Source organism: Mirounga leonina, unplaced genomic scaffold (genome assembly GCF_011800145.1).
Source record: "Mirounga leonina isolate KUSES-001 unplaced genomic scaffold, KU_Mleo_1.0 Mir_168, whole genome shotgun sequence".
Classification (NCBI taxonomy): Eukaryota; Metazoa; Chordata; class Mammalia; order Carnivora; family Phocidae; genus Mirounga; species Mirounga leonina.
The window spans coordinates 53,490,590-53,514,325 of NW_023270426.1; the positions used below are offsets into that span (position 1 = coordinate 53,490,590).

The window sequence follows — 23,736 nt, forward strand, 5'->3', positions numbered from 1 at the left end:
TCTAAGGCACTGTCAAGGAAGAACAAAGGTTAGTTTTGAGGTGTTTCTAAGAATCCAAAATAAATAACACAGGTGTATGAAAACCAGTCTTTATATTAATTGGCATCTAATGAATGTCCCGCAAGACTGTCAAAGAGTGCTTCATTCACTGTGTTAAAAATTCAGTAAAACAAAGAAATAACTTAAGAAAATAAGAATTTGAGTTGTAAGATCTTTAAGTGAATGCACTTGTTCAGTCATTTCACTCATAATTAATTCATTAACTTTAAATTTAAAATTTAAGAAGTACAACATAATTTTACACAAGTCTATTTCTTTTGTAATGAAGATAATGTATAGGTGAATTAATTTTGTTAAACAGAATGATACTTCTCCAGTCCCAGTTCACTGATACTTTTTTCTTCTCACCTCAGAAGAAAAGTCTCTTTCAAAAATGCCTTAGACTCTAAGAAAAGGTTTTCAACTCTCCACTGAGACCCACAGTGACAATATATTTCATTTCAGCGGAGTATACACGTGTCTTTATGTGTATGTAAAGCTGACACACACATTTCATGAGATACTACTTACCCTGTTATATCTCATAAACTCTGATATTCCCTAAGATATTTTATTTTTTAAAATCCAGTAATTGTCCTACTAGGTGTTTACCCAAAGGGTATAAAAATACTGATTCAAAGGGGTATATGTACCCTGATGTTTATAGCAGTATTATCAGAACCGCCAAATTATGGAAAGAGCCCAAATGTCCATTGACTGATGAATGGACCAAGAAGATGTGGTGTGCACACACACACACGCGCTCGTGTGCACACACACACAGGAGTATTACTCAGCCATCAAAAAGGATGGAATCTTGCCATTTGCAACAATGTGGATGGAGGTAGTGTATTATGCTAAGTGAAGTGAGTCAATCAGAGAAAGACAAATATCGTTATGATTTTACTTATATGTGGAATTTAAGAAACAAAACAGATGAACATAGGGGAAGGAAGAAAACAAAAGAGAGAGGCAAACCATAAGAGAGTATTAACTATAGAGAACAAACTGAGAGTTGCTGGAGGGAGGTAGGGGATGGGCTAAATGGGTGATGGGCATTAAGGAGGGCACTTGTTGGGATGAGCATTGAGTGTTATATGTAAGTGATGAATCACTAAATTCTACTCCTGAAACCAGTATTACTCTCTATGTTAACTAACTAGAATTTAAATAAAAACTTGAAATAAAAATAAAGTAAAATCTGGTTACCACCCACTTAATTTATTTTATAGCTTACTAATGTGTCATGACCTGTCCAGACATTATTTGACCGCCTTAATCTCTTTTCAGTGTTTTGCTTTATTGATGCTTATTTTCTCACCTTCACTGAGTCTCTTTTATGAAATTGTAAGCATGTTCAATTCTCATTTATCTTAAAACAAAAAACTTTTCTCTCTTGCTCTAGTCATTTTTAAAATTATTACTGAATCTAACCTTCATTTACCTCAAATTTCTAATATATGTATAATAAATTTCTAATATATGTGTAATTCAACATTCCCATCACCTTGGCCCTTTTCCCTACACTTAGCAATCTTGTACAAAATCAGTTCCCTTGATAATAGCAAACACTTATGTAACAGTTAATGTGCCAGGCTAAATACTTTACAAATACTAACATATTTAACTTACAACAACAGTATAAAAAGTAGGTCTGTTACTGTCCACAGTGAGCTTCAGTAGCTTGCGGGGAAACCTGGTTTCAAATCCAGGTATCATAGGTAGCTCACTCTTAATTTCTGTAACACCACATTGCTGTTTGTATTTTTCAACAAAGATATGTGTATACCCTCCTCCTCCTGATATATCATTTCCATTCAAAATCAATCTTATCAGCCTTAAGACTGAGATGTAATATTGGAATAATCGTGTAGAAGTAGCAGTAGTTAGTAAGTGGTCTGGCGATATGCTTGTCTTACTTCAAAGGATAAGAATGAGGTCTTATTGGATATGGTGTCATTAAGTTTATTTCACAATGATGAGGTTGGTTGAATGCCCAGCAAAAATGAAAATATATTCAGAGGTATATTGGTTTGCTAGGGCTGCCATAATAAAAGACCACAGCCTGGGTGGCTTAAATGACAGAAATGTATTTTCTCACCATTCTTGAGGCTGTAATTCCAAGATCAGGGTGTTGCAGGTGTAGTTTTTCATGAGGCCTCTCTCTCAGCTTGCAGATGGTTGCCTTCTAGCTGTGTCCTCACATGGCCTTTTCTTTTTGTGTGAACATTCCGGGTGTCTCTCTACTTACAAGTATAGCAATCATATGGGAATAGGGCCCACTCATATAACATCAGTAGACCTTACTTACCTCTTAAAGACCCTGTCTCTAAATACAGTCATGTTCTGAGGTATACGGGGGGTTAGGACTTTATTATATAAGTTTTTGGGGGACACAGTTCAGTGTTTAACAAGGAGTTTCTTAACCATAAAAAGGGCAATGAGTTGTACACAGTTACCCTGGAAAGGATTGCGAATCAATTTAATGAAAATGAGAGCTAGCAAAAAAATAACAACAGAGTATTGATCCTGAATACTGACATCAGCAGGATAAAGGAGGCAGTAGATTAGGAAATTGGAAGCACATTTTAATGATGTGTAGGAAGGAAGGACAAGACAGAATAATGTCCTAGCTTTGTTGACCTAACCAGCCTCCTTAGGTATAAGCAGAAAGTTAATGTTCAGGGCTCTAAATAGCTTACATCTTTGTTGTGTGCCTGCCACTGAGAAAGTCTAAATTAATAGAGAGGGAGTAACCGATAGTGGGGATGTGGCAGATGAAGGCTCTTAGAGCATCTCTTTTTGAGATAATGTGCAAAGTTAAAATGTGTTTTTTTGTTTTACAAATGAAGGGGTATTACTAACTTACAGATGTTATTTTTCTGTAATTCCAAGAACTGTACTATTTTATAACGGTAAGTGTAGCGAATATAACTCCTAATGTACTCAAAGTGTTAATGATTTCTTCCTTATTTTGGATCACATTTTCCTATTCTATATATTTAGTAATTTTTTTATTATATACTGGGCATTATGGTTTCTATGTTGTTGAGAGTCTGGAATCTGTTGTCTTCCTTTAAAGAATGTTGAGTTTTGTTCTGGTAGGTAGTTAATTTACTGGCAAATAAACTTGATCCTTTTTTTTTTAAGCTTCATTGGGGTGGATCTAGACCTTTTAGGGGTGTCACCTGAATGCTTAGCATTTTCAGCATGGTGTTTTACTCCACCAGTCAGATGTTCTGCATCTCCTAGTATATGTAACATTTGGAATTTCTATTCAGCTCACAGCTCTTACTCCTCAGTAGCTGTTTTCTACTGGTCCTTACAGTCTTGTGCATGTGCAGCTTATTATTCATCTAACAACTTAAGATCACCTCTTTTGGGCCTCATTTTTATGTGAAGTTCTCTCTTTTCCAGTACTTTGTCCTGCAGATTCCAACTATTTCAGCAGCACCAAACTCTGATTTCTACTTCTTCAGTTAAGTGAAATCATTGTGTTCTCCTTGGGCTCTTACCTACCTCCGTGTACTGAGGTCCAAAGAATGCCACCAGTCAGAAAGACAGAGTGATCCTGAGCTCACCTGTTGTATTTCTTTTCTTTCCGGAGACATATATTGACTGTTGTCCGATGTTGAAAACCAGTAATTTCTTCTTGAGAAATTGAAAGCATCTTTAACATGAGTTTTGATAAAATTAATTTCAGCGTGTTTTTTGCTGAGGTCAATTTTATATATTCATACTAACATTACTACTGTTTTGAAGAAGTTAAACATGGCTATATATTAGCAACATATCAAAGATAAATCACACCAGCTTGAAACATTAATGTAAAATACTTTATAAAAGCCTCATCCTGAGAAGGAGAAACCTGTTAAAATCACTTGTGTTCAGAAAAGTGTTCTGAGAATGGTTCTGTTAAGGAAAGTTTGTTTTCTTAGGTTTTGATGTCCTCGGGTAACAAAATCAACATTCTTCTGTATTTAATGAAAATAGTTTTGGAAGTAGCAACAGGTGTTTTGGTAATAAAAAAACTATTCATGGTTTAAATCATTAGGGTGCCCTATTTTCTTTATTATAATTACTGAAACAAGAGATTTTGAAATGAATCTGTTGCTATATAGACTTGAAGAAGAAGTTGAGGAAGTGGCCTTTTTGGTCTTTAGACCTATCATATGTAGCATAAAAATTTAGAGTTAGTAGATTTTAAAATAATTTATTACCTAAAACCAAAGCAGAAACATGTAGGTACAAGAAACCTAAGAATATCATTTTTATTGTCATCATAGAAGTAATACATTAATACATATAAAGTAAATGAGAAGTTAGTGACAAATTACTTTTTGAATAATTGTATAAGACTTTTTTTATGACTGTAAATGTGTTTATTTAAATCCCCAATTTTATATTTTTTAACTTTCCAATTTTAAAATGTTCATTTGATATCTGCATTTAATAGGAATAATTGTTTATCTTAAAAAATGAACATGGATGAAGTAAATAATTGTTTGAAAGACATTTTAAAATACTCCATTTGATAAGAGAAGAAAAAAATACAAATTAATTTTAGGTAACAGTTCGGTAAAAATTTACTTTTTTTCTCCCTCCCTTTCTTTTGCTCTTCACTCTTTCTCTTTTTCTTTTCTCCTACCTGCTTTCTTTTTCTATTTTAAAAAAAATTAGATGTAATATTATTGTGTATTATTGTGATCTAAAGAAGAAAGTTCGAGGCCAGGTCTCCCAAAGTAGTGAGATAGTTATTTGCTGGCAGAGCTGCCAGTTGGCAGAGCTTCCAGTTACTTTTCTGAGAGATGACATTTGCATTTTGCCAGTTTATCTGGATAATTGCCTCTAAGTCTTCATTTTCAATAACTATAGAGGCATGGCATTAAGATGTATTTACACCATCCTTGACCAACCTTGATTGTTTATGATTGAATTGCTTACTTTTCCTCATTTGTGCTCTTTCTACTTCCCTAAATTTAGGATTCAAGGCATTTGTTTGAGTGTCATGATGGACTTGATATCTAACTCACTGATAACCAAGGTCTAGCTCTTGGCAAGATCTTAAATTTTTCATGATTAAATTTAATGTTATTGTTACATAAGTTTTGGCAGCATACAATATGAAGCCACTTTAAGAAAAAATATTAAACTTTGCAAAATTTTTAATTGCCATCTACACCTTTTTAAAAATGTACAAAATGTTAAAGGGATTTTTTTTAAGAATATGTTTTCCATTTAATTGTTTTTTTTTTTTTAAGATTTTATTTATTTGAGAGAGAGAGCGATAGTGACAGAGATAGCAAGAGAGAGCACAAGCAGGGAGGAGAGGGGGAAGCAGGCTCCCACTGAGCAGGGAGCCTGATGTGGGGCTCCATCCCGGGGCCCTGGGATCATGACCCGAGCCAAAGGCAGCCGCTTAACCAATTGAGCCACCCAGACGCCCCTCCATTTAATTGTTATTTCTGGATTATTATCCCTTTATAGGTAAACATTGTATCTTAGTATTTTAAAGGGTAGTTTTATAATATTTTATAAAGTGCAGGTGTCTAAACTATTACAGTAGGCATCAAAGATGATATGCAGAAGAATGTAGGTATTCTTTTTTGTTTCTCTTGAATCAGTACCTGAATCAGAAGGTTTAAGCAAAAATTTTGTGCTGATTCCACTCTAAGAAAATAACATAGCTTTTACTCAAATGATTTATGAACTCATTAAATTTATCTTTTTCCTCTGCAATTCAAATTGGTCAAATAAATCCAATGGCAATTATGGAGACAGTTTAAAGCACTTTGTATAGAATCCACAACAATTCTGTGACCTACCTGAAGTGTGTTATTGTCAGTTGAATACTGATTCTTGAAGGTACCTGTTTCTTTCACCCTTGTGTTTCTGTATTTTCTCTATCAAGTTATTTATCCTAGTTTCTTCCCAGTTATTTTTTCCCCTATTTTTGGCCTTAGTTAGGAATAATACTCTTCACTTTTATTTAGATAAAGCACTTATAAATTTTTATTTTCATATATATAAATATGTATAGACCTGTTTATCTGTCTATATGAACAGTAACACACATACAGACTTTTTTTCTCCTTCTGTATTTTCCCAGCTGTGTTATGATAACTTACCCTGTGTTACTTGTTTTTTGGCTAAGATGTCTGATAACCATTATTTACAAATAATATACTCCTTTGTACAAGGTCAGAATATTCTCCACAAGGGCATTTTAAATGCCACCTCTAATGTAATGTCTTAGGTTTTGAATTTAGTGTTTGCTTTATAACAAATATTACAGGCTTCTTTTTTTTTTAATAAGTTATGTTTATGAATAAACAAATAGATCAAACTTTTGTTATTTTTGCTCGTTTGTATTTAACTATAAAAGTTTTGCTGTCATTTAGATTTTATTTATAAAATCTTCAGTATTTTCCTTGCTGCTGTTTTCATTGAGAAATATTTTAAATACCTACAATATACTGAGCAATATGATGGACCATTATTCTAAATGATAGTTTATTATGGAATAATTACAAATATCAAAATGTGAGGGTACATATAGCATCTACTTCATTGGAAAGATGTTTCTTGTGTCAATAATTTTTACCTTTTTTTCATTTTATACAAAATTATAATGCCTAAAAAATTCTAGCCCGGTATAGTAGCAGTTTGTCCATTTTAATTCATGTCTAAGCATTCTAGTAAATGCATATGTGAAAAATCTTATTTTATGAATTTCAGGGAGAGTACGATGTGTAACTCTGTGAGGCCTACTATGCTATGATATCCCCACTTCCCATTTCATGATTAAAATACCTTAAAATCAAAATTTGGTCTTACTGGTCATTTATGAATTATAGTGGAGTAGCATTTTATACACACACACACACACACATATATACACACACACACACGTATACTTAATTGAACCTTAGTTAACTGTATTTTCTAGGTAATTATAAATTTTACCAGGGGTGAAGAAACTTATATTTTTAAATAGTTCTGCCACTTGCCTGCAATTCTACTTGATGACCACTGATAATGGATGAAATCAAGCCTGACAAGAGTTAGTATCACTAGGAAAAACTTACGAACAAGTATGAGTAACTTTGAGATGTGGGGCTATTTACAAAGAAATGGTAAGCACTATTTAGGTAGCTAAGCAAGTAAGGTGATATCTTCATCCAGGAAAGAAAACAATGAAAAATTAATTGGGAACCATAGAGAAATCTGACTAAGGAAGCATTAGAGGAACTGATATGTCTTCCATGGAAGATTAAAATAATGACATGACCTGGGGAGGGCTAGCAAGTCAAATTTTTCTATATTGATGTGTGGTTAGGTTATTGAAGGCCTTGAGTAATTTTTTTTCAAAATACAGTTTTTCTACAAAACTGCACATGGTGGTAGTCATGAAATATTTAGGCATGAGTAGTAGTATACTACAGAATTATATACACTATGTATTACTATATTTAATGGGTAATTTAAGGAATTTTCAAGGGCAGTTTTGATTAATTATGATTGTTTGCCATATGCACTGACTTTACAATAAGATTCAACCGTGCTGTGTATATTACTCCCTAGGGGACCCAGAACAGTTTTCCATACTTCATTTTTCCAAGTCTCTGACCTATTATGCAGTTATAGGATTAGTAAAAGATGCTATGGCAGCACGGAGGAGGGACATCTAATCAAGACATCTAAGGCTTCCTGACACAGTGAAATCTTTACTAAGATATCCAGATGGGTGAGAGTTAACCAGTTGAAGGGTAGGTGGTAGAACACTGTATCTGGAAGAAAATCATTACGTTCAAAGTCCAAGAGGAGAGAGAGAGAGAATGATGTATCAAACAAAATTCAGTAAGGCTGTAAAAGTAAGCTGATTCAGGAAAAGAAAGCCGTTAATGAGCATTAGTGAGTTTTACCTTTGTCCTCAAGGTAGTGAACAAGGACATGACTTGATCAGATTCGCAGTTTAAGAAAAATTCTCCTAGATGTTTTCTAGGGAATGAATTGTAACTGTTTTAGCTATTTATAAGCTATAGCAATAATCTAGTGAAGGGATGATGGAAATACTGTGGATGCAGAGAATTATTGGAGAGCTTAAGAGCCTTTTAGGGAGTGCTGATTGGATGTGCAAGATGAAGTTTTGGAAGGCATCAAGAATGATTCCCAGTTTGGCTTTTGGCTAGTTATGGGATAGTGGCATTATAAAGGCTTTGTCCTGAGATTGCACATTACTAAGATAGCACGCTTAAAATGAGAAGTTAACACATTGCCAACAGTGATTGCCAACAGTAATACTGAAGCTTGCCAAACAAGCTTCATATAGAAAATCTAATGTAAAGGGTATACATTCATAATAAGCTGTAATAAATTTCCCAGTGTTATTGTCTTTGTCAAATCAGTGCTTAAAATTATTTTGCTGTTGTTTGTCTAATTTTGAGTATTAAGGCAAAAGCATATACAATTATTTGTTTTAGAATAAAAACTATACAGAGTTTTTATTGAAAAATAAAAAAAAATCTATAGACAAAAATTCCCTAAGTTGCCCATTAAAAACAAAAGTGTAATGTAAAGAAAAGCATGTAGATGTTTGAAAATAAAATTTCTGAAGAAAAACTTTCGCATTTGGGCAAGACATTTAATCCAATACTAACTTATTAAAAGTGCCTAAAAATGGCCTTAGAATGCATTTAGTTTTTCTTCTCAAATTCAGATAATGCAAGATAATAATTTTTAAAAAGCATAATGAATTATAGAATCAGGGCTCTTTTTTGTTTGTTTGAGTCTCATTGATGTCCAGTGTTACATTAGTTGCAGGTGTACAACATAGTGATTTGACAAGTTTATACACTGCTGTATGCTCAACCACAAGTGTAGCTACCATCTGTCCCCATACAAGCCTTTTACAGTGTCAGTGACTATATACCCTATGCTGTGCCTTTTATTCCCATGACTTATTCATTCTTTAAGTGGGAGCCTGTATCTCCCTCTCCCCACCCATTTTGCCCAACTCCCACCCACCTCCCCTCTGGCAACTGTTCTCTGTATCTGTAGGTTTGATTCTGCTTCTTGTTTATTTGTTGTTGTTGTTTAGATTCCACTTTTGAGTGGAATCATATGGTATTTGTCTTTCTCAGTCTGAGTTACTTCACTTAGCATTACACCCTTCAGGTCCATACATGTTGTCTCAAATGGCACCATCTCATCCTCTTTCATGGCTGTGTAATAATTATGTTGTACACATACGCACACACCCCACATTTTCCTTATTCATTTGTCTGTTGATGGCTCTTAGGTTGCTTCCATATCTTGGCTATTGGAAATAATGCTGCAATAAACATAAGGGCAGTGTTTTCGTTTTCTTTGGATAAATACCCAGTAGTGGAATTATTAGATTATATGGAATTTCTATTTTAATTTTTTTTTAAGAACCTCCGTACTGTTTACCACAGTGGCTACACCAAGTTACATTCCCACCAGCAGTGCACAAGGTTCCTTTTTCTCCACATCCATGCCAACACTTGTTATTTCTTGTCATTTTGATTTTAGCCATTCTAACAGGTATGAGGTGATATCTCATTGTGGTTTTGATTTGCATTTCCCTGATGATAAGTGATGTTGAGCATCTTTTCATGTGTCTGTTGGCCATCTTTATGTCTTTGGGAAAATGTCTATTCAGGTCCTCTGCCCATTTTTAAATCAGATTGTTTGGGTATCTTTGGTGGTGAGTTGTGTAAGTTGTTTATATATTTTGGATATTAACCCCTTTATTGGATATATCATTTGCGAATATCTTCTCCTATTCAGTAGGTTGTCTTTGTTTTATTGATGGTTTCCTTTGCTGTGCAAAAGCCTTTTATTTTGTTTTAGTCCAAATAGTCTATTTTTGCTTTTGTTTCCCTTGCCTTAGGAGAAGTATCTCGAAAAATGTTGCTACAGCCGATGTCATAGAAATACTGCCTGTGTTCTCCTCTAGGATTTTTGTGGTTTCAGGTCTCACATCTAGGTCTTTAATCTATTTTGAGTTTATTTTTTTTCTATGGTGTTAAAAAGTGGTCCAGTTTCATTCTTTTACACGTAGCTATCCAGTTTTCCCAGCACCATTTATTTCAGGGCATTATTTATACCAGAAGTAACTATTTGGTCTCACTTCTCCACACCTATTTTATAGATTAAATTAAAAACCCTCACAGAATTGCCTATAGTCATTTTGTCAGGGATTAAGAGTAACATGTAGGATCCTTCTGCAGTATTTTATTAACTCAGTATAAACATTATCTTAGTTATTTGACAGTTTGGCAGAGAATTTTTTTTTTTTTTAATATTTAGTAAAAGTATTGCCTTAATCACATTTGGTTTGAAGGCTAGTTGGGACATGTCTAGCATCACGGATCTTTTTGAAAATCTTTCCACAGTTTTCAAGGGAAGCCTCTGAAATTTAGCCTCATATTTGCCTTTTTACAGAACCTCTATGAACTGGCTAAATTATGTCACAAGGGCATGAATCTTATTATAAAGGAATTTAAAGAAGTGCAAATAGAGTGCTTTTTCTTAATGTATCAAAATTATTCCAAAATTTCCTAAGATTAAATAGATATTGGCAAAATGAAGTGGAAAAGCACATCATGTCACATAAACTCAAGTTCTTCTTACCCCTGTTAATATTTAAAGTGAGGGTCTGTGATTTAGATTAGTGATTCTTATCTACCCATTTCACCGTTTAATTATGCAGCACTTCATTTTTGCCACATTGATCCTATTCTGATTTTGACTTGCTAGTTAAGCTACTGGTCTTGTCGTAGTTCTAACCAGTTAACCTAGAGTCACTGTAGATAATATGCTGGCAATACATTATTTAAAACAAAATGAAACTGGAAGATTCCTTATATTACTTCTTTAAAACAGGTTTATATTTCATCTGTTGTCTGATTTTTTTTTCATTCATACCAGTTCAGTGAAATCCTAAACTCTGTAAAAAGTCTAGGTTTTATTAAAAGTTGACCCAAATTAAAAAAAATGAAAATTTCAAAAACCTTTCAGTCTCTATGAACGCCAAAAAAGTGCCTTCCATTGACAGAAAACCATACCTGACTCATGTACAACAATGAAAGCTTTATGTTGAGTCCAAACATTTCATGACATAGGTCACAGGCAGAGGCCACTTTACAAAGCTGGTGAAAGGTGAAAAATTGTAGTTTTGTTTTCTGAAAACTCATTAACCATTAAAATTGTTTCCAGTGTTTGTTATTTTTAACTACAAAGTGATATAAATTGAAGGCTAATGTTGTTCTTTCATAAACTGCTTTTCCTCACTGATATTCTTCTTAATGTTGACTGGCAGCAGCAAGCATAGCTAATCAGTGGTATAGGATTTTGCATAGATTCGAAATAATTTTTAAGAAGTTATTTGTTAACATTGTTAGTATTTAAGCATTTATATCAATCAACTAATATTTATTGATGAGTTACTATGTGTGTAGAGACCCAGCTAGTCTGTCTTGTACTAACAGTGAATAAGACAAACTCAGCCCCTGCCTTCTTGGAGCTTATAAATATTAGATAAATTATTACAGTGTGATGAAATCTAAAGATGTTGTGGGGCCATGTAAAGGATATCCAAAAAGGTCACAGTGTAGTTTCAATTTAGAAATGCTGTTTGAGGGGCGCCTGGGTGGCTCAGTCAGTTAAGCATCTGCCTTCAGCTCAGGGTCGTGATCCCATAGTCCTGGTATTGAGCCCCGCATCTGGCTCCCTACTCAAGTGGGGGGCTTGCTCCTCCCTCTCTCTCTGCCCCTTCCTCCCCCACTCGTGTGCTCGCTCTATTGCTCTACTTGCTCTCAAATAAATCTTTAAAAAGAAAAGAAATGCTGTTAGAGTTCACTCTTAAAGATCCTAATAATTTAATTTTAAAATAAAAAGAAAAATTGAAGCTTCACAGATCAATTTGGGAAAAAAAATAATGAAAGGTTGGAAAGCTGCACCTACTTTAGAACTTTCAAGTTAGTTCCTTTATAATTGCTTATGTGACTTATGGTTTTCTTGCGAATAGTAGTGTCCTTCTGCTCTACTCAACTGTAAAATTTTTGAATACCTGGTGGTGGTGTCGTCTGGATAATCCTTGACACAGAAAACAATATGTGTTGAATAAGTGAAGGAATGAATGAATCCTTAAGATTTAAAAAATTGAGTTCATTCGGAATTAAATTTTTTAAAAGTATTTTTTAAAAAGCATGTTGTTTTGTAGGTACAGAATAATACTTAATATACTCAAATTAATTTTTCTTAAATTCTCTGATTACTTTTAGAGTCTGTACTTTATCTTTAGTGGCCCACCCTGCTTCTGACATTGAGAGTATTGGATTTCCAAAGATGACCTCTTAAGTTATCCTAATGTCAGTAGGTATTTGTCATTAAGTCTCACTTCCAGCTGTGCTGGCTAAAAGAGGAGCCTGACTTTTGGAAAAGTATATGTATGTTGAATATGCACACACACACACACACACACACTCTTTTAAGTGTTTAGTGTGATGTTAATGATCAGTTTACTTGGTGATTGCTGATTAGTAAGTTAAACCATTGACTTTTTGTGTAGGGTGGTCATCATTTATTCAGATTAGATTGTGAAAACTGGGTAGCAGCTGATTACAGATTTGAAAAAGGGCTCTTTGATGAATGGTGAGGGAAAATAATGTTTGCTTGTTTGGTCAGATTAGAAATTTCCTACCTCCAGATAGCCCACTTTAAGATACTGTTCATTGAAGTATAGTGTGACCTACCTTATCTTAGCTTTTTTTTTTTGCTTATCTTTATACCTGTCAGTAAGACAAACCACAGAACATGAAGGAGCCCAAGTCATTGGTTTGTTGTTTTCTCTGGTGAAAGAAATAGTGTTGTGTGTGTGTGTGTGTGTTTTTTTTTTTTTCTTTTTTGTAGTTTTGGATTTACTTAGGGTAGTATCTTAAGGTTTGGATTTTGGGTTTTCCTCTCAATATTTATATCTTTTGAAATAAAAAAGAATGACTTATTGAATGTAAACACTTCATAAAACATTTATGAAATTAATAATAGTGAAAACAGCCACAGCAGACAGGCTACTGTATATTCTTAACAGATAATAATTCCATGACAATTGGGCTGCTTTGAGTTTAGAAAACCATGAGTTCATCTGACTTTGAGTTTTTTATTGTTTTACTTTTATGTCTCTATTAAGCTATAGATGACAGCCTGAAAATTCTTTAAATTAATCTAAATTCCTCTCAACTTGATCTTTTATAAGGATACACACACTTTGTTAATAATATTTAACTGCTGAAATCAAATATTTCTGACACTGTGATTTATAAGTCATTTTGTCTCATTTAATCATGTCAGAAATCATGGTTAAAATATGTTTCTCATCTTAGGAACTTAAATTCTGTAATATGCCCAAGGTAAATGGCAGAACTAGAGATCCAGACCCAGGTCTTCTGATTCTCTTTTTCTCTACACCTCATTTAGAAGGCCATAAGTAAATAAGTTTTGGTTTAAAAAAAGTAAAATAGGGGCGCCTGGGTGGCTCAGTTGGTTAAGCGGCTGCCTTCTGCTCAGGTCATGATCCTGGAGTCCCAGGATTGAGTCCCACATTAGGCTCCCTGCTCGGGGGAGGGAGTCTGCTTCTCCCTCTGACCCTCCCCCCTCTCATGCTCTCTCGCGATCTCATTCTCTCTCTTTCAAATAAATAAATAAAATCTTAAAAAAATAAAAAATAAAAAAAATAAAATACACATTTGAAAAAATTTTCAAGTCCTCATATATCTCATTGTAACACTATTGGGTAATATATTAGGGATATATCAAGGTATAAGGTATAGCCTCTAGCTGTAAGGTATTCATAGTCCTTGATCTAATTGAAGAAAAAATAGATATACATAAAAAGAGAATAACAAAATAAGACCATATGTGTGAAGTGAGTGGTTCAAACTGTAAGCCTTACAGAGTAAGGAGAGATTGCTGTGGACTGGAACTAGTAGGGATGACTGAAATGACTGAAGTGGGCTGTGCTGGAAGGGAGCACATAGCTGAGCCAATAGTTTACCAGGTAGTTTAACTCATGGGATTTATGCAGATTGCTGGCAATTTAGCCAACAGTGTCATTTTGTCTGGACATTGAGACATTGGGAGTATGCAGAGAAGCCAACACTGCCTCTCATGTCTGAAATACGACTGCCAAACTCCTGCAGTTCTTCTGTCAGATGAGAAGAAGTGTGGCTTTCTGTGGAGCCACCTTTCACAATAACAAGGCTTGTGTAAAGATTCCCCATTTTCTAGGTTCAGTGAACCTAATGAGAACTTGAAATTCATCCCACAGCTCTGCCCATCAGTGTTTCAGTTGTAGTATGTTCATTGGCAAGAGTTTCTTCTTCTTTTGTTTTCTTTTTAAAAAAAATTCCTGGAAATGGTGAAAGACACATTGTTATGACAGAGACTGATGATAATAGTAAAAACTGAGAATTCTGGAGGTGAAATCTCAGGGGAAAAAAAAACAGTCAATATTGAATTCATAGTCTTCTGCCTAGATTTGAAAGGTTGAAAATTTATTTAGCGTATCTCTGTCTCCTTTTTCTTTTCCCCTCCTTCCTTGCTGCCCATACTTATCCAAGCATTTTCTGTATCTTTTGCTCGTGAACACTACTCCAGCCAGGCCACATTCCTTCTCATTACCCTTTGAACATTTGCTGTTCTTTTCCAACTCTCTTCAAGTTCTTTTTCATACATAAAATGAGTATATACAACCGGGTAAACTTAATATGAATTGATTTTTTTCCTTAAAAATGGGATGCAGTACTTGAAAGTGAAAACTTCGGTTGTTGCCCTTAAAAATATGTATGGTTATGAATAATACAATTTGGAAGTCCCATGTTTGACTTCATAGATACAGATGGAGATGAAGGTTTATTTCGGATCCCTTCTGCTGAATATAAAATGGCTTTGCTTGTTTGGAGACCCTGAATCATTTTTCAAGGGATCCATTATCAGAATAGAAATAAAGTATCCAGCATCAAGACCAAATGAAATAAGACCAAACATTAGCACAGTAAAGGTTAGAGGTAGGATGGGTGGAAATTTGAAGACTGCTTGAGATGAGCAGTTAATATCTAGGTACCAGGTATGGGACTTGTGCCTCTTTTTCCTGGTTTCTGGCATTGAGGGGTGGAGAAGAAAGGATAGGATGGAACCTTTTCCCTTTTATTAAAGTCTATATAAATATTACCAAAACTTTCTTTTAAAGGAATTTATGAATTAAGAAAATCTATTATAATATAATTTGCTATTACGTGTATGTAATAAACTGAAGGGAAAACTGTTTCTCACAGTACAAATACAAACCAAAAAAGATATATTTAGTTTAAACAGTAATTAACTTATATGCTAGCCCTTTTTCGTCATGACAGCATTAGAGAGAGGCCACCCTGTAATTGTCAAGAGAAAGGAATACAAATAAGGTGCAGTGAACTGACCTGAAACATTTGGTTATACACAACTTCTAGGTTCTTTGTGATAAATAACGGTAGATACCAAGAGGTTTGAAGTATGAGGCTAATAATAACAAATTACCAGATTAGGTTTTCCCCCACACACAATTATCAGCTTAGTATTTACTAACAAGTAAGCACAAAATAATTCATAAACCTGTTCTATAAACTTGAAGAAATTCCAGCTGTCTTGTCTTTTTAGATGTCTCAGTCACACTCTCATATAAAAAGTTCACTTTTGGCAAATAAAAAGATTCCTGAGGCAGAAGTGATGCTTTTTCCTGACATCAGGCCACCAGTTGTCCAGAGTTCACAACTGGACCCAAAACCACTTAAAAATTTAGCACAGGGTATCGTCTCCAAGATTAAACAGACCTCAGTGGATTATAGCCTGTTTGTAAAATGGTGGAGAGTATCTCTAAAATATTTTAGTCAATTCGTGTATCTGGAATACATTTAATTTCCACTCATGAGAGCCCATATGCAATATTCATCATGTTTGTTTTCATGCCTTGTGTTTGCTAAGAGACACACATTTTTGTCATTCACTATACTAATTAATAATCTATTATTCACTGATATACAAATAACAAAAGTGCTTCTAGAAGCCCCCTCAAGATATGGACTTTATTTTTAGAATCTCAACAGTCTGCTCCTAGGCTGTGCATTTTTTTTTAAAATTTATTTAAGTTCAATTTAGTTAACATATAGTGTATTATTAGTTTCAGGGATAGAATTTTGTGATTCATCAGTTGCATATAACACCCAGTGCCCATTACATTAAGTGCTCTCCTTCATGCCCATCACCCAGTTAAGCCATTCCCTATCCATCTCCCCTCCAGCAACCCTCAGATTGTTTCGTAGAGTTAAAGAGTCTCTTATGGTTTACCTTCCTCTCTGTTTTCATCTAATTTTATTTTTCCTTCCTTTCTTCTATGTTCATCTGTTCTGTTTCTTAAATTCCACATGAGTGAGATCATATGATAATTGTCTTTCTCTGACTTATTTCACTTAGCATAATACCCTCTAGTTCCGTCCATATTGTTGCAAATGGCAAGATTTCAGTTTTTTTGATGGTCGAATATTCCTGTGTGTGTGTACATTTTCTTTATCCATTCATCACTTGATGGACATCTGGGCTCTTTCCATATCTTGGCTATTATGGACATTGCTGCTATAAACACTGGGGTGCATGTGCCCCTTCAAATTACAATTTTTGTATCCTTTGAATAAATACCTAGTAGTGCAATTGCTGGATCATAGAGTACTATTTTTAACTTTTTGAGGAAACTCCATACTGTTTTCCAGAGTGGCTGCACCAGTTTGCATTCCCACTAACAGTTAAGAGGGTTCCCCTTTCTTCGCATCCTTGCCAACATCTGTTGTTTCCTGTGTTGTTAATTTTAGCCATTCTGACTGGTGTGAGGTGGTATCTCATTGTGGTTTTGATATGTATTTCCCTGATGCCGAGTGATGTTGATTAAAATTTTCATGTGTCTGTTGGCCATTTGTATATTTTCTTTGGAGAAATATCTGTTCATGTCTTCTGCCCATCTCTTGACTGGATTATTTGTTCTTTGGCTGTTGAGTTTGCTGAGTTCTTTATGGATTTTGAATACTAGCCCTTTATCTGATAAGACATTTGCAAATATCTTCTCCCATTCTGTAGGGTTGTCTTTTGATTTTGTTGACTGTTTCCTTTGCTGTGAAAAATCTTTTTATTTTGAGGAAGTCTCAATAGTTCATTTTTGCTTTTGTTTCCCTTGCCTTTGGAGATGTGCCTAGTGAGAAGTTGCTGCGGCCGAGGTCAAAGAGGTTGCTGCCTGTGTTTTCCCCTAGAATTTTGATAGATTCTTTTCTCACATTTAGGTCTTTCATCCATTTTGAGTTTATTTTTGTGTATGGTGTAAGAAAATAGTCCAGTTTCATTCTTCTGCATGTGTCTGTCCAATTTTCCCAACACCATTTATTGAAGAGACTGTCTTTTTTCCACTGGGCATTCTTTACTGCTTTGTCTAAGATTAGTTGAATATAAGTACTTGACAAAATGCAGCATCCTTTCTTGATAAAAACCCTCTACCATGTAGGGATGGAGGGAACATACCTCAACATCATAAAAGCCACACAGGAAATACCCACAGCAAATATCATCCTCAATGGAGAAGAACTGAGATCTTTTCCCCTAAGGTCAGGAACACGACAGGGATGTTCACTCTCACCACTGTTGTTCAACATAATACTGGAAGTCCTAGCCTAGCAATCAGATGACAAAAATAAATAAAAGACATCCAAATTGGCAAAGAACAAATCAAACTTTCAGTCTTCACAGATGACATGATACTCTATATAGAAAACCCAAAAGACTCCACCAAAAAATTGCTAGAACTGATAATAGGAATTCATCAAAGTCATAGGATATAAAATCAACGTACAGGAGTCAGTTGCATTTCTATAGACTAACAATGAAGCAGAAGTAGGAGAAATCAAGGAATTGATCCCATTTATAATTATGCCAAAGACAATAAGATACCTAGAATAAACCTAATCAAAGAGGAAAAGGATCTCTGAAAACTATAGAACACTTACAAAAGTAATTGAAGACACAAAGAAATGGAAAAACATTCCATGCTCATAGATTGGAAGGACAAATATTGTTAAAATCTCTGCTAACTGAACATAATAAAAAAAATGTCTATGCTATCCAGAGCAATCTACACATTCAGTGCAATCCCTATCAAAATACTATTAGTATTTTTCACAGAGCTGGAACAAACAATCCTAAAATTTGTATGGAACTAGAAAAGACCCTGAATAGCCAAAGGAATGTTGAAAAAGAAAACCAAAGCTAGAGGCATCACAATTCTGGACTTAAAGCTGTGATCATTAAGACAGTATGGTACTGGAACGAAAACAGACACATAGATCAATGGAACAGAATAGAGACCCAGAAATGGACCTTCAACTCAATGGGCTGTGCATTTTTGAGTAGGTGCTAGCAACACCTGGGTTATAGCTCACCCTGACTAACAACATACATTTAATTGCATTGTATTTTAAAGTAAATTACTTATAAATTATATGCATAACAAGTAGTATAACCATATTACATATAAAACATGCTTTTGGGTGCCAATGTGTTAAGTCATTATTTGGAGTTTTAAAATGAATGGCAGAACTTTTTGATAACTTTATTTTTTTTAATCTTACCCTTACCATTTTAATTTAAACAAATTTAACATTATTACCTCCTAGATGTCCAACATGTCATTAAATGCATTTTTTTTTTCATTTTTCAAGTCTTTCTACAGTTGAAATATCTTCTAACTCTGACATTCTTACTAGCTTTGTTTATAGGCAAGCCTGTACTTTGTTATTGCTTATGTGACTGAGTAAACCCTGGGTGAGAGCAGACTGGCGAAAAAAAATCAGGAAACCAGAATTATCTTCCATAATCATCTCATGGCTTCATAAAATTATGGAAGTTGTTCAGCTTGATGTATTCAAAGAAACACCCTTTGTTATCTACCCTTCTCTATTCCTAGAATAGTACTAGCTAGTAAAATAATGTATGCGAAATGTAGTAGAACTTATGTGGCCTAATGACTCAAATAGCTTTGGAAAGTAAAATATCCTTTAATCAGTAATCAGTAAATATTTGATGAAGGAATACTTTATCCACTAAGGAGAAATATTTTTTTGTTGTCATGTGATAAAATATCAACTCAAAGTCTGTGTGATTTGGTCAAGTTACTTAACCTTTCTAAAGCCTTGGCTTCTTCATAAGTAAAATGAAGGTAATAATAGTAAGTACTTCACAAGGTTAAAGATTAATAAAATAATATGTTTAAAACCCATAGCAAAGTGTCTACCACATATGTTCTAAAAAATGGAGCCATTTCAAAGAAAAAAAAAAAAAAGCACCCAAAGAAGACTTTCAAGAGAGTGGTCAACAGTGTCCAAGTGATCTCCGGTCACTCAGAGAAGCATGGGCTGCAGCAAGTGGGATTTCAAAATACCAGCTTTTCTTCTAGGATGTGATATATGTGTGCCTGATAAACCACTCATTCTGCAGAATTGCACACTAAAAATAATAGAACCTATGGGGAAAAAAATTAAGGTTTAGGCAGACCACTCAAAATCTATGCAGCTTTACATTGTTGTTGTTAGTTCCCTAGTTACAATCCTAGTTACAATCCTAATGAAAATATTAACTCCGTTAACTCTCTAGCAACATTTGCACCCAGCATCACAGTCCACTAACCATTTGCATCACATTTCCTCTCAAATGGAGTAGATGGCAGTTACTGAATGCATTCTAATAGTTTGATGAAAATTAAACATCTGATTCAGCTACAGGGAGAAACATTTTCACAGCTTCTTTCTGTAACAGAAAGCTTAACTGTTGAAAAGTCTAGGGTTCTTTTTTTTTTTTTTTTTAAGATTTTATTTATTTTTCAACAGAGAGAGACAGCGAGAGAGGGAACACAAGCAGGGGGAGTGGGAGGGGGAGAAGCAGGCTTCCCACTGAGCAGGGAGCTCGATGTGGGACTCGATCCCAGTACCCTGGGATCATGACCTGAGCCGAAGACAGACGCTTAACGACTGAGCCACCCAGGCGCCCGAAAAGTCTAGGGTTCTTGACTCCACTCAGCCAACCCCTCTTTGTGCTACAGGAATTGACTTGTCCAGGATTTTTGCCACTCATCTCCATCTTTTTAGGACTTTATACATTGTGAAGGCCTTCTCTTTAATTGGGATGAAAGCTCGCCCTTGATCACCTTAAAATGTTAACATGCTAGACAAAAATCATATGAACCAGCAAGACATCCAAAGTCCAAATTATATTGATATTGTTCATTATTTATCAATGGCAAAGGAGCTCTTTTATATAAATATGTATTTACTTAAGTATACTATATATTAGATGAATGAATTCTGAACTCCCCTAAAGCTCTTTGGAACTAAGTTGTTTATAGAGAATAAAGGAATATAAATCAAACATGTTTCTCTTGTTGCTTCTGTTTCATGTATATCAAACACTTTTAGGGGTAGTTTAATGACTTAGAGACAATAGAGACATCTGTTAGACATTTTTCCTGTTCTCATTCCCTACAGTTGGCTGAAAAGTCTATGAAATTATCTCTGGATCACTAGCAGAAGTCTCCATTCCTGTTAATAATTACTGTTTAGTATCAATTTGATTTATCCTATTCCTATAGCAGTATTTGCGCCCCCCAAAAAAACATCTTACAGAGGCGCCTCTAAGGCATTCCTATCTAATTCTAGCATTGAAAGATCAAACTGTGCCTTCGATGTATTTGGGAGGGTTGTTGTGCAAGATAGGCAGAGACCATTTTGATCAAATTGAGAGAGATCAATTGTTAAAATCTCTGCTAACTGAACATGTCTTTTTTCCACTGGGCATTCTTTACTGCTTTGTCTAAGATTAGTTGAATATAAGTACTTGACAGAATGCAGCATCCTTTCTTGATAAAAGTATAATATACTTTATGTTTTATATTGGTATTAAAGTATTATAATCTAACTGGTCCACTTAACCAAATCTTCATGAATTTTTTAAAAATAGTTTTACTGTATTTTAAGTGTCACTTCATATCAGTGCAGCAAGTTCTTACTTTTTATGCATAATTTTGTTGGGTCACACTTTTATGTCATTTTATTTTAGCTACTTTAAGAGGAGATGATTCCATTATTTCAAGTCCTGATGTCACAGATATTGCACCAAGTAGAAAGAGGAGGCAGCGGATGCAAAAGAATCTTGGGACAGAACCTAAAATGGCTTCTCAGGTACATGGGCCTCAAGAAAAGGAGAAGTAAGTCATTTTATTTTTTGCCAAATGATGAAATATCATTTAAAAAAATCTAATATCTGATCTCAAAAATTATATTTTCATTTCTGAGTTTACTTAAGGCTATTTTTAAAGAACAAGAATTGTGATTTTGGAAAGTGTAAAATGTTCAAATCAATATATTTTCTCTGGTATTTGGTTAGTTCCTATTAATATTTAAAGCAGAAGTGCTAAAAATATAAGCAAAATGTTTTTTTCTTGTGGTTTTTATAGATTAATTAGAAATGGCGTGTAGATACTAAAAATATTAGAATCCAGCTTGTTTTCAGTAAAGTGTTTCAATCTAATTTACTGCTTTAAACAGACCCACATAGCATTTGAATTAGCTACTTGATTTGGTTATGCTTGGAATTTTCTCAAGTGAAAAGTCTCATTCTAGTCATCTATTTCTTTCTATTAAATTTTGGAATTACATGCTTTATTGTTAGAGTTTTTCACTCTTTCATTCACATACCCTCCTTTGATCTGCATCCCAGTTTTTAGTTGTAATGAGTTGAGGACTTGGGATAATTAACACTTTATTGTAGCAAAACAGTTAGCATTTATAAAGAATAATTTATCAGTTGAATCCAGAATGAATATGCACATCATTTGTATGCTTGGATATATGTATGTGTGCCCTTAAAATTTATTTCTTTTTCTGTAAACTTTTTATTAACTTTTAGCGAGTAGTTATTAAACAATAGCCATATGACAAATGATATTACAGGTCAGTGGTTTCACAGTGTGAAATGAGGACCTCTGGGGGTATCCATAAGTTCATCCCTTCTTCAATTCCATACCTGTGTGGAATATATTTCGTATAATGCAATTAAAATAACATGTAAGATCTGATGGAATGCAGGGCTTATGAGAATCCAACTCTTTTCATTCAAGCCAGCCATGAAACAGATATGCAAAAGTGTAAAAGATTGATCTCACAAGAGTTTTGGGGAAATATAATGATCTTTCATAAAGAATATGATATCCATGTTATCATATACTGGGTTTATTATTACTTTTAAATGAATTAATAAAGATATAAAAATTTTCAGGTTTTAATTTTTTTTTTTTAGGATTTCATTTATTTATTTGACAGAGAGAGAGACACAGCGAGAGAGGGAACACAAGCAGGGGGAGTGGGAGAGGGAGAGGCAGGCTTCCCGCGGAGCAGGGAACCTGATGTGGGGCTCAATCCCAGGACCCTGGGATCATGACCTGAGCGAAGGCAGACGCTTAATGACTGAGCCACCCAGCCTCCCCTTCAGGTTTTAATTTTTGAATATGATATAGTCCACATAAACAAAAGCTTTTGAGGTTCTCAAGAACTTTTAAAAGTGTGAAGACATCCTGAGAGCAGAAAGTTTTAGACAGTGAGGATACCAAGACAGGCACAATCCAAGCCTTCAGGAAACTGATGGTTTGATAGGAGGGAGTTTTCAAGTTTCTTGTTTGAAAATAAGCATTGTACAGTTAATAGTGGAATTGTTTTGTTTGTGTATTTATCATTGGATTTTTATTCTCTCCACAATTGGCCTGATCTATTGGTACTTGAAAATGCCTTTATGGTTTTATGCCCTTATGTCTTCAGACAATACATATAAAAACCCAATGTGTACTAAACTCTTACTGATTTGTGTTTATCATCTGAATTTATTCATTAGCTCATCAACTGCTAGCTTCATAGAATTCAAAGGTGTTGCATTATCTCTTTTAAATAATGAACCAAAAATATTTCCAGTTTGCAAACATTGGAGCAGCCAGGCTAATCCTACAGATTAATATGGGGAAAAATAAAATTACAAGCAGTTTGAAATATTCAGGAAACTCTGTACTTCATTCAGTCAATCTGTAAGCAAATGAGCAATGAGAATCAGTTGTGTGCAGACATAAACTGGATGTTGAAGATTCAGGAGGGTAGAAAACAGATGCAGCCCCGTCCTCATAGAACTTTTGGTTTTACGTTTTTTCTGATAAAGATTTCAGGGTCTGAGGGAAGAATGAAATATATTGGTTTTATGTTAGAGAGCTGCACCTTAGCTCTTTTCACGCTGTGTGTGAACGACATACAAAGTTTTGAGGTTACTAACATTTTCTGATTACACGATATTGCTTGAATAGGTTTCCAGTATGCATGGTACAGAGATGAAGAAAGTTTAGATCTGAATCAAGACTAAATATTTTATTTAGACTTTTTAATAAATGCAGTGTGTTTGTTTCTACCAAATATATGCAGTTAATGTTGTGTTCCTTTTCTGTGTTTTGATAATCGTGCCAGTACTTATTTTGTATATTTTCACTACTTTAAAAGTTGATATAAACCATATCAA

At 34.4% G+C, this 23,736-nt stretch overlaps 1 protein-coding gene across 3 annotated transcripts in view; it reads left to right on the top strand.

Moving 5' to 3' along the window:
* The window catches only part of XRCC4 (X-ray repair cross complementing 4), a 776,985-nt gene that overhangs the window by 679,157 nt on the left and 74,092 nt on the right, over nucleotides 1-23,736 (top strand). For all 3 annotated transcript variants that reach the window (XM_035014787.1, XM_035014788.1, XM_035014789.1), the window contains one exon: nucleotides 21,244-21,391. In XM_035014787.1, coding sequence (XP_034870678.1) covers nucleotides 21,244-21,391 — 148 coding nt within the window. The remainder of the gene's footprint in view (nucleotides 1-21,243; nucleotides 21,392-23,736) is intronic.